Below are 12,706 nucleotides of genomic sequence, written 5' to 3' on the forward strand. Positions count from 1 at the left end.
CTTCGACTAGGGAGCCACACTCAGCCACTCTGATGTAAACACATTCTGTACATGCCTGATTTACTATTGGATGGTCTCTCTTGTTTGGGTTCTGGAGAGAATTTTGTCCAAATGACTGATTAAGTATGAGGAAATAATGATGGTGGAAATGCTTCTTATTAACAAGTACTACTTTAAGGGATCGTAGAGGCTTTGAGAAGGCTTTTGTGATTTTCATGATATAATTGAGGAATCAGAAAGTTAAGATCATCAAGAAGTTAGATACTGATAAATGAAAACTGACACTAAGAAGCCATCCTAAGCATCAGTACAATCTGGATTGCCCAGCAGTTGTTTAAGCAAAATTATAAACAGAGCTACTGCAGAAGGCTCATGCTCACTTCAGAGAATCAGAGTAGACAGCAGGAGTGGTTGCCAAGGCACGATATCAGGAAAGCATCTCCACGGGGACTTGTGCTAGTGATTCACCTATGGAGTTGATTCAGTCATGTGCCTCTTTCCAGTAACATAGTTCCTTCGTTAAATAGAGTAGGTGTATACTAAATTCCTGTAAGTTTGCATTGGTCTCTTTCAGGAATCGGAATTCTGCAATATTAATTTATGCATCCATTCCTGCATCAATACCACATTTTTAACTACTGTAGCTTTATGATGTTTTAATATATTGGAATGAAAAAACATGTTCGAAAAGATCTTGAATTTTGTATACTTATTTGCTTCCAGATGAACTTCAAGAAAAGCATGTCAAGTTATCTTTCCAAAAATTCCTGTAGGGATTTTGATAGGGTTTATAGTAGACGATTTGAGAACACCACTGTTCTCACAAAATTGTTCTTCCCCTCTAGTTTCTTAATTTATTTATTCAGGTGTTTTCTATATCTCTTAGTAGACTGATTTTCAGACAAGTCTTATCATTTTGGGGTTTATTCCTGGTAATTTTGTGGATTTATTGTGTTAGAATGTGGAAATATTTTTTTCACTTTTTTTTCCCAAATATTTATTTACTTGAAAGGCAGGGCTACAGAGAGACAGAAGGAGAGACAGAAAGAGAATTCCTTCATCCACTGGTACACTACCCAAATGCCCACAATGGCCAGAGCTGGGCCCATCCGAAGCCAGGAGCCAGGAGCCTCCTCTGGGTCTCCCATGTGGGTGCAGGGGCCCAAGCACTTAGGCCATCTTCTGTTGCTTTCCCAGGCACATCATCAGGGAACTGGATCTGAAGTGGAGCAACTAGGACTTGAACCAGAGCCTACGTGGGATGCTGGCACCACAGGCAGTGGCTCTAGCACTGGCTCCTCAATTAAATTTTTATATTATATTTTGCTAGTATTTAGGAGAGTTTACCTTACATAAATCACTTTAACAGCTTCGCTTATGAATTCTAAGAGTTAATTTTTTTTAACAAAGAATTTTCACTTTATTTTTGTTTGAAAGGGAGACAGAGAGCAGACAGAAAGAGATCTTCCCTCTCTGGTTCACACACCAAAAGCCCACAACAGCTGGGGTTAGGCCAGGATGCATCCAGGAGTCCAGAAATCAACCCAAGTCTCCCATGTGAGTGGCACAGACCCACACACCTGAGTCATTACCTACGGTCTTCTATTGTGCACACTGGGTGGAAGCTGGATTGGAAGCAGAGGCAGGACTTGAACACATGCACTCTAGGACAGAATGTGAAATGTCCCTGGAAGAAAGCAGGTGATAGCTCAAGTACTTACGATCCTCCCATTGGTGCTGGGAGACCCAGATTGAGTTCCAGGCTCCCAGTTTTGGCTTGGCTCAGCCTTGGAGATTGCAGGCATTGGGAGAGAACCACCAATTGGAAGATCTTCCTCTCTTTATCTCTCAAACAAATTAAAAATTTCCCTCTAAGCATATAACAATTATTAATTATACTTTTCTCCTTATATTGTCACTTCATTCTCTATCTTCACTGTTGAATTATTACATGCATAAAGATGCATGATCACTGGAATTTATTGGTGGATCAATAAAACTTTTTTTTATTAAATATTTATTTATTTATTTTGAAAGTCAGAGTTACACAGAGAGGAAAGGCAGAGAGAGAGAGATCTCCCATCCGATGGTTCACTCCCCAGATGGCCGCAACGGCCGGAGCTGCACCGATCAAAATCCAGGAGCCAAGAGCTTCTTCCAGGTCTCCCACACGGGTGCAGGTGCCCAAGTTCTTGGGCCATCTTCCACTGCTTTCCCAGGCCACAGCAGAGAGCTGGATCGGAAGAGGAGTAGCCAGGACTAGAACTGGCACCCATATGGGATGCCAGCACTTCAGGCCAGGGCCTTAACCCGCTGCGCCACAGCGCCGGCCCCTAATATAACATTTTATTTCCAGTCCAGCTCTCTGCTGTGGCCCGGGAAGGCAGTGGAGGATGGCCCAGGTCCTTGGGCCCTGCACCCACATGGGAAACCAGGAGGAAACACCTGGCTCCTGGCTTTGGATCGGCACAGTGCACCGGCCACAACGCGCCGGCCATAGCAGCCACTTGGGGGTGAACCAACGGAAAAAGGAAGACATTTCTCTCTGTCTCTCTCTCTCACTAACTCTGCCTGTCAAAAATAAATTTAAAAAAAATTTTTCAGTATCTTTAGGTAATAGTTTCTGAAAGCATTCATGGTGACAAACTTTCTGAATTCTTTCATATTTGAAAAATACTAAAATTTAGGCCGGCGCCGTGGCTCAACAGGCTAATCCTCCACCTAGCGGCGCCGGCACACTGGGTTCTAGTCCCGGTCGGGGCGCTGGATTCTGTTCCGGTTGCCCCTCTTCCAGGCCAGCTCTCTGCTATGGCCCGGGAGTGCAGTGGAGGATTGCCCAAGTGCTTGGGCCCTGCACCCCATGGGAGACCAGGAGAAGCACCTGGTTCCTGCCTTCGGATCTGCGCGGTGCGCCGGCTGTAGCACGCCAGCCGCGGTGGCCATTGGAGGGTGAACCAATGGCACCCTCTCTGTCTCTCTCTCACTATCCACTCTGCCTGTCAAAAAAAAAAATTTTTAAAAAATACTAAAATTTGACTTTAAATTTGAATGACAGTTTGGACACAGAAATTTAATTAAAAATAATATTCATTTAAAATTACAAATAAATTGTTGTGTTTTGCTTATTGCAGGGGAGTTTAAATGAGAAGTTTGATAGCAATGAGAATATTGTTTCTTTAAAGTTACCTTGTTTTCGTTATACCCTTTAGGAACTCTTATGAACTTTTGTTTTCTCAGAGATTAGAAATTTCAAATGAAAGGAATAGCACCCCCATGCTCCCTCCCCCATACACACAATGCAGACAGTTTACTGGTTTCACTTACAAGTGACAAGATTCCCAAGGGGCGATGGTTTAATATAAACCTGAAATCATGTGAGAGATCAAACAAGTACAGGGAAGGAACATGAAAATTAAATGTTTCATCAAAAAGCAGTACAATGTCATCTAATACCTACTAGCCTGGTGTTAACAGGCCCAGGAAGATTAAGCTACAGCAAAAACACCTGCCTAAACATTAGAGATTACATAGAAGAAAAGTCAGTGTGCTTTCCAGAAAACTATGATGCACTGGCCACTTGGGCCCACTGGGATGTTTGGCTGCGAAAATGTCAAGGTGGTTGGAGATATAGCTTACTTAAAAGGAGTAGGTATAACCAAGCATACACAGTCTTCCTCCCAAAAGGCAATTTGCTGCACTTTGCTGCCTCCCCTCCCGATCTACCGATCTAGTCACGTGTAATAGTTTCAATGTCCCCCAATCCCTTTCAAGCACCTCTACCCAACACCCTCAAAAGACTGAACCCCTGCAGCCTCTGGGCTAGAGTGAAAACTGCAAGGTTCACAAAATATCCAAGCAGCCTGAAGGGGCCCACCCGGTCCGGAAAATCCCAGCATTTATCTTCAATCTCTTCCCCCAATTTAAAGATAAACTCTGCTCTACCTAATGTGGGCTGTAGAAAAGCCACACCGGAATAAGATGGGTCTTCTGAACTTCTCAAAAAGTAGCCAAGAGAAAAAAGAAAAAAAATAATAATAATAATAGGCAGGGTGTGTGTTTGTTGCATCTCATTTTAAACTGAAATTACCCCGGGGCATTATTCTGTTACAAAGGAACGTGGCTAAGCTGGTAGGACACGGACTCCCCACTGTGAGTCCTCCAGATGGCCTGGGCCAGGATCATGGAGATGTCCATCACCTGGATTTGGGGGCAGTGCCTCATCTTGTCCCCCTGCGGTATGGTATTGGTGACCACCACTGCCTCAAAGCAGGCGCCGTTGATGCGAGACGCGGCCGGGCCTGAAAAGATGCCATGAGTGAGGATGACGTACACCTTGGTGGCTCCAGACGACAGCAGCTTGTCGGCCGCGTGGTCCCACAGGTGTCGGCCGCGTCATCCACCAGGACAGCCATGCGGCCTCTCACGTCGCCCACCAGCACCATGCGGTCCACCTCGCTGGTCTTCTTCCACTCCTTGTGAGTCAGGGCGAAGTCCACGTTCAACCGGTCAGCAATGGCCACCACCCTCTTGGCCCCGCCAGCGTCAGGGGAGACCACGGTGCAGTTCGTCCACTCGGGGATCTTCTCCCGGATCCACCTCGGGACAGCCGGCTCGGCGTACAGATTATCGACGGGGATATGGAAGAAGCCCTGGATCTGAGACGCGTGCAGGTGCATGGTGATGATATGGTCCGCGCCCGTTATCGACAGCATACTGGCCACTAGCTTGGCCGAGATGGGGGCCTGGCTCTGGTCCTTCTTGTCCTGGCGGGCGTACGGGAAGCACGGGATGACCACCGTCACCCGGCTGGCCGAGGCCATCTCGCAGGCGTTCAGCATGATCAGCAGCTCCATCAGGCTGTCGTTGATCTCGCCACAGCCGCTCTGAACGATGTAGACGTCCTCGCCCCGCACGCTCTTGCCAAGCTCCACGCACATCTCCTGGCTGCTGAATTTCTTCCTCACCACCTTGCCCAGCTCTAGGCCCAGGCAGTCGGTAGTCTTCTGGGATAAGTCCTGGTGGGAGCTGCCGCTGAAGATTTTGATATTCCGCATCTCGGCCAACCAGCACGGGGACTCGGTCCAGGGAGCGCTCAGGACTGCCACAGGGCCGGAAGTCCCGGCCGCAGACTCTAACGGCTTCCGGTTCTTAGCCGTTGTGACCTGGGCATCAGGAGCTCTTCCGGGGCACGGCCCTGAAAGGCCACAACGCATGTGCCTCCCCACCTTTAAGCTAAAGAATCAGGTGTTTCCTGTTCGTAGAGTTTTTCTTGTTTCTAGTAGTACTTGTATTGGTTTCCTTGAACACATTTGAATACATTGAAGCATAAACCTCTACAAATACTACACAACTTTCACAGGAAAATAAGAGACTGGAGAAACAACGTGGACAGCTTTTATTTGGACAGAGTTCCTTCCCTATATGGGGTAGACAAAGAATCTAACAAAAAGATAGAAAATGGTATAAGAAACAATTTACAGTATATCATATATATGTATACACACACACACATACACTGGCCAATAACACACACATATAGATATGAATAAAACTGTGGGAAAAAAAGTTAGTATTAAAGAAAATGATAATAATTTTCCCACATCGGGTAGCCCAAAATTCTGACAGTGTCTCAGAGCATGTAGATATGTAGATTTTGCCATGATGATTTTGAAGGTGAACTGACTCATCATGTCTACCTCTAAGAATCTGTTCAGAGAATTTTCACAAGCACCCAAAAAATATGTTGATAATGATGTTGCGTGCTGTATTAATTCATTCAATAAATACTAGTTTATTCAATGAGTGTCTCTTGTATGTAAGGTGTTGTACTACTCTGGTGTAAGGTGAGTGGCGGGTTGGCATCGTGGAGTAGCGGGTAAAGCTACTGCCTGCCGTGGGTTCCTGCCCTGGCTGCTCCACTTCTGATCCAGCTTCCTGCTAATGGCCTGAGAAAAGCTGCAGAAGTATTTGGGCCCCTGCCACACATGTGGGAGACCTGGATGAAGGTCCTGGCTTCTGGCTTTGGCCTGGTTCAGCTCTGGCCATTGCAGCCCTCTGGAGAGTGAACCAGCAGATGGAAGTGCTCTCTCTCTCTCTCTGTAAATCTGACTTTGAAATAAGCAATTTTTTTAAAAGTGACAAAAAATAGTAACCACCCTAGAATTGTTTATAAAATCAAACAAATATCCATCAATAAGTAATTTATCAAATAACATAAAATGTTGTACATGAAGTACAGTCATTAAATAGTATGATTTATGTGAAATCACGTGGAGATGGTCCAAAGGCTTTTTTGTTTTTAGATTTATCTTTATATTTATTTGAAAGGTGGAGTCACAGAGAAAGAGAGGGAGAGAAAGGGAGGAAGAGACAGAGAAACGAGAGAGATTTTCCATCCATTAGTTCAATCCCCAAATGGCTACAAGGGCTGGAGCTGGGCCAGTCTGGAGCCAGGAGCCAGTAACTTATTCCAGTCTCTCACATGGGTGCAGGGACCCAGCTACTTGGGTTATCTCCTGCGGCTTTCCCAGGCATATTAGCAGGGAGCTGGATTGGAAGTGGAACATCTAGGACTTGAACCTGCGCCCGTATGGGATGCAAGCACTGCAGACCTGTAGGAAGTCTACTTTTTAACAATTATTTTTATTTAAGGGGCCGGTACTGTGGTACAGCATGTTAACGCCCTGGCCTGAAGCGCCAGCATCCCATGTGGGTGCCAGTCCTAGTCCCGGCTGCTCCACTTCCAATCCAGCTCTCTGCTATGTCCTGGGAAGGCAGTGGAAGATGGCCCAAGTCCTTGGACCTTTGCACCCACACGGGAGACATGGAGGAAGCTCCTGGCTTCTGGCTCCTGGCTTCAGATTGGCGCAGCTCCAGCCGTTGAGGCCATCTGGGGAGTGAACCAGCGGATGGAAGACCGCTCTCTCTGTCTCTACCTCTCTCTGTAACTCTGTCTTTCAAATAAATGAGATAAATCTTTAAAAACAATTATTTTTACTTAAAAGGAAGAGTGATAAAGAGAAAGACACACACACACACACCCCACACACACATACACACACACATCTTTCACCTTTTGTTTCATTTCTCAAATGGCTTGAACACCTATGGCCCAGCAAGGCTGAAGCCAGGAGCCAGGGACTCCATCTGAGTATCCCATCTGGGTGGCAAGGAATCAAGACCCAAGTATTCAGGCCATCATCCATTGCCTTCCCAGGTAAATAAACAGGAAACTGGATCAGAAACAGAGCAGCCCAGACTCAAATTGACATTCAGATATGAGATGCTGGTGTCCTGCTTAACTGGCTGCACCACGATGCTGGTCCCTGGAAGTCCCTTTTAATGATTACTTTTGGAGAGGGGAATAGGTTTTTGGGAGTTAGGGATGAGGGACTGGCCTTGCACTTAGGACATTGGCTGAGATGCCCACATTGCACATCCCAGGCCCTAGTCCAATAACAGGCCGTGGGAGGAAGCAGGTAGGGAGGTGGGTTCCCGGCACTCATGTTGGTCACCTCGATGAGTTCCTGGTTCCTAGCTTTGGCCCTAGACCAGTCCTGGCTGTTGTAGGTATTTGGGGGAGTGAACCAGTGAGTAGGCACTAACTCTCTCTCTCTCTCTCTCTCTCTCTCTCAAACATATGTACATCAAAATGTCTAGTTGTTGATCCAATCACATCCCTGTTGACATCAAAGTACTTCTCTCCTCAGTTCAGGCTCTTCATGGTTGATAGCATGTGCTAAGCCCTTTCTGTCCAGAACCCTTCATTCATAGTCTTTCCTATCCAAAACTCAATAGGCTCACCTAGACCGTATAGTTCTTTTCATCCTTAGGAATCCTGTGACTTCATTTAGAAGCACCAAAAAGTACTTTGCAACATCAATTAAACTGATTTTTCTTTTTGTGTTCTCAATATGTCACATATTTTTCAGTTTCAATTTCAGAAAAACACAGGTTTTAAAATATCTTTAATATTACCTAAATAGGACTGAATGCTAATGTAAACATTTAAAACCCAGAGTTGGTTGCATTTTCCTTGAGGTGTTAAGTAGGAGAAATTTTTGTCTTGCTGTTATTTTTGCTCCAAGCACTGGCGGTTGCTATACCTCATAGTTTCAGGGATTTGTCTAGAATCATAAAATGCTACAGCCTTAGAGACCATCCATTGTAGAATCCTAACTCACAGGGAACTGCGGCCCAGAGTAATGAGGCAACTTGCCTGGGCTCTATCAGCTAATTAGAGTGTACATTAGAATGTGAAATTCCTGAATTTCCAAGGAGAAATTTTTTTCCCCATTTATATCACTTTTAGATTTTTGGGGGGAGATTTATCAGAACAAAGAAAAACATGAAAAGTAGTGCAGAAATATTTGCTTCGGTTGTTTTCTCTTTTACCAAGCAACCACAACAAAGAACAGAACCCCGAACAGTAGACTAGACAATTTTTTTGCTTTGAAAAAAAAAAAAAAAAGGAAACTTGTAGCTGGCATCATGGCATAGCAGGTTAGGCCACCACTTGGAATAGCTACATCCTAGATCAGAGTGCCACTGTGAGTCCTGGCTACTCCACTTCCAATTCACCTCCCTGCTAACGCACCCTGCCTTCCATGTGGGAGACCAGGATGGAGTTCCTGGGTCTTGATTTGGCTCGACCCCACCCCTGCTGTTGCAACCATTCCGGGAGTAAACCAGAGGATGGAAATTCTCCCTCTCTCTGTCTGTCTCTCTCTGTAGTTCTGCCTTTCAAATAAATAAATAAACAAACAACTCTTACAAAAACACAAATAAAACTATTTTCAGAAAGAAATGAACGGTTAGTAGTCTTGTAGAAATATCTTTGTTATGTTGAACGTTTGGTCACCTGGATCTGTGGCATGGGAGCTGGCTCCTTTGTACAGACAGAGACATCTGTCTTCTCATCAACTGCTTCTGACAAAAGTCAGAACAACCTATTCCTTCCGTTCAAGACATCATTTCTTAATAAATTACTCTGAAAATGAAAACTGTGATACAGAAAAAAAAAAATGCCTTACCTTTGTTTCTTCCCAAGGCAAGTACATGTAAATGCTATCTCTACAAAGCAGTTGTATTGTGAAGGTCTTTCGAGTCAGTACCCAGAACGTATATATTTCCTCAATAATAGTTTCTTGCTTTACTGGTTATTCTTTTACCCTTCACGGTTCCTCCATAAATAATTCAAAGAGAGCCCTGATGCACCTTGTTCAGCTAAGGAGAAAAGAAATTTAGTCAGTTCTTTCAAAAAAGTAGAGGGAAAAAATGGTTGTATTTTAAGGGAAGCGAATGCTTTCACTAAACATACTTGCAGTTGACAAAATGCTAGATGTTTAGGTGGCAATTATGACTCTTTGATAAACTGTCAAATCTTGTCACAACACATGTTACAAACAGCGACAGATTTAGATGTCCTTTATGACAGCTTTGTGTAGGTTGGCAGTTAATTTCAAACAAGGAACATATATTTCTTTCCAGCAGTTATCTGCTTGTTTATTAGGAAGAGTCTCTTTGTGCCTTTAATCTCGCTCATTTGACTCACCGTTCCAGATTGTTATTGTAAAATTACCTTCCCTCATTTATGTTGTTCATAATCATCATCCTTCGATCCTGGGAGAAAGCCGTCTCCCACAGTGCTCCCCATTGGCACAAATGCTGTAAAGTTTGTTTTGTGATTGTTTACAATTGAAGTTGGCTACTGTGTGTGTTTACTGAGCTTTTGGTTGGAAATCTGTCACTTTTTATAATAGATGTGTAGATAGAGACTACGTAAATACAGCCAAGTGAAAACGTAGGAGAACAGGAGAAAATTCTGTGGTTCAGAAATGTGACTTTAACTCGGAGTATTATGTTAGACTCACGAAGATATTTTTGTAATGCATTTTGGAATTTAAAAAACTTCTGGTGAACTTAAAAACCTCAGTATAAAATAATAATCTTGGAATAACAATGAGGCTCTATGAGCTGAAAAATATATCACTGTAGTGACAGACACAATAATACAGAGAGAGGTTCCATAACTTGTAAATTGTAAATATGAAAACATCTCCTAATATTTCTCTGAGATATTTGAAAGTATTTTAAAACAGTTTTTGATCACCGAAATTTCCTTTCTCATGTAGAATAACAGTTTCATGAAAATAATGAGTATACATTAATTTTATTTTGACAAATGTAAACTCTACTTATGTTATTCAAACTGCTTTAAAGATTTTTCTTGGCGCTGTGGCACAGTGGGTTAAGCTGAGGCCTGCAGTGCCAGCATGCCATATGGGTGCAGGTTCGAGTCTCTGCTACTCCACTTCTGATCCAGTTCCCTGGAACTGCACCTGCGAAAGCAGTGAAAGATGGCCCAAGTCCCTGGGACCATGCACCTACGTGGGAGACTTGAAAGAAGCTCCTGGCTTTGGTCTGGCCCACCCCTGGTCCTTTTAGCCATTTTGGGGTGTGAACCAGTGGTTGGTAGAGCTCTATGCCTCTCCATCTCTCTCTCTGTAATTCTATGTTTCAAATAAATAAGTAACTCTTAAAACACACACATACACACAAACTTTTTTCTTTTGGATAGTGGCCATTTGTTTCACCCTGATAATTAGCACTGAGACCAGCTGTCCATTCCCATGAGTCTGCTACTCCTAAATATTAGGGAAGCCAGGATCATGGGGAGAACAACTTGGAAGCACGCATTTCCAAACCCCATCCCCAGTCTCTGATCCGTAAGCCTGGGAAGCCCACACTTTGGGTTGCTAACAAGGCACCTGGTGCTGCTGGTGCTGCTGTTCAGTTAATGACACTTTTAGGAATCCCATGTTGGTGCAAGCGCTGTGGTATAGCAGGTAAAACTGCCACCTGCAGTGCCAGCATCCCATATGGACGCTGGTTCAAGTCCCGGCTGCTCCACTTCCAATCCAGCTCTCTGCTATGGCCTGGGAAAGCAGTAGAAGATGGCTGAGGTACTTGAGCCCCTGCACCTATGTGGGAGACCTGGGAGGAAGCTCCTGGCTCCTGGCTTTGTATTGGCACAGCTGTGGCCGCTGTGGCCATCTGGGGAGTGAACCAGTGGATGGAAGATCCCTGTCTCTCTGTCTCTGTCTCTCTGTATAAATAAATAATTCTTAAAAAAAAAAAGCCATATCATCTAAAACTCCAATTCATTGGCTAGATGCCTTCTATAATATCCTCTTATTGTGTTTTTAATATCTGTAGCTTCTGTGGTATGATGCTCTTTGTCATTTCTAGTGTTTGATTTTTCTAATTCTTCTCTTTCTTGTCAGTTAATGTCACCAGAAGCCCATTCATTTTATCAATCATCCCTCAAAAATAATTTTTAAAAAGTTTGAAATTATTAGTGTGGCCATCGGTTGATCGTTTTGAACCTTGTTGACTTTAGACTGTTGCTTTCACCCTTTCTTGGAGTTTATTTTGTTTTTCCTTTCTAATTTATTGAGATGTGTGTTTAGCTCATTATTGATTACTATCTAAAGCTACAGACTTTTCTTCTGGGTACTGTTTCAACTGAAGTTTTATGTGTCATATTTTATAGTATTTCTGTTCTTTAGGGAAATCTATTTTCCAATTCTCATGGAGATTTCTTCTTTGCCTAAAGAATGTTTAGAAGTTTGTCTTCAGGGCCGGTGCCACGGCTCACTTGGCTAATCCTCCGCCTGCGGCGCTGGCACCCCAGGTTCTAATCCCTGTCGGGGTGCCAGATTCTGTCCCGGTTGCTCCTCTTCCAGTCCAGCTCTCTGCTGTGGCCTGGGAGGGCAGTGGAGGATGGCCTAAGTCCTTGGGCCCTGCACTGGCGTGGGAGACCAGGAGGAGGCACCTGGCTCCTGGCTTTGGATCAGCACAGTGCAACGCGCCAGCTGTAGCGGCCATTTAGGGGGTGAACCAACGGAAAAAGGAAGACCTTTCTCTCTGTCTCTCTCTCTCTCTCTCTCACTGTCTAACTCTGCCTATCAAAAAAAAAAAAAAAAGAAGTTTGTCTTTATATTTCATGGGGAATTTCTAGATGTGTTGTTGATCTTGTTTTTGGTTTCTGACTTAACACTGTACTAGCAAAAACATGTTCTATGTAATTTCAGTGTTTGAAAGATGCTAAAACTGTTGTTTATTGTCCTCAAATTTCACTTTTCATAAATATATCATGTGTGCTGAAGAAATACATACTCTTGAGTGGTTAGCTACAATATATAAAAGCATACATTAGATCTGGGTTTCTGTGTAATAGTACTGATGTCTCCTACAGATTTACCGATTTTTTTTTTTGTCTGCTTTATCAAATACTAAGAAAAATATGTTAAAGTGTCCACAGTGATAGTCAGTGAATTCTATTTCTCCTTATGAAGGCCTCTCTTTTTATTTCCCTATTTTTTTATTTGAGACACATAGAGACAGAGCTCTTACCACTGGTTCGTTTCCCAAATACCTACAACAGGTGGGACTGGGCTGGAAAGAAGCCTGGAGGCAGGAACTCAATCCAGGTCTTCCACATGGGAGACAGGAACCTAATTACTTGAGCCGTCACCTGCTGCCTCCCAGCGTCTATATTGGGAGGAAGCTGGAATTAGGACTGAGAGGTGGGTGTAAAACTTAGGTATTCCATTCTGGGTGTGAGTATGTTAACCAGTGTCTTAACCCCCAGGCCAAAAGCCTGCTATGAAATGCTATCATTTTCTTTTCCTTTTAAAAGATG

The 12,706-nt window shown here is 43.9% G+C and overlaps 1 protein-coding gene across 1 annotated transcript; it reads right to left on the reverse strand.

The window, feature by feature from the left end:
* Nucleotides 1–4,104: 4,104 nt before the first annotated feature.
* On the reverse strand, nt 4,105–5,054 carry PRPS1L1 (phosphoribosyl pyrophosphate synthetase 1 like 1). The gene is given in 2 exon segments (XM_062178884.1): nt 4,105–4,373; nt 4,376–5,054. Coding segments are annotated over 2 exon segments (948 nt in total).
* Nucleotides 5,055–12,706: the final 7,652 nt, after the last annotated feature.

The sequence above is a fragment of the Lepus europaeus genome, chromosome 20 (assembly GCF_033115175.1).
Source record: "Lepus europaeus isolate LE1 chromosome 20, mLepTim1.pri, whole genome shotgun sequence".
Classification (NCBI taxonomy): domain Eukaryota; kingdom Metazoa; phylum Chordata; class Mammalia; order Lagomorpha; family Leporidae; genus Lepus; species Lepus europaeus.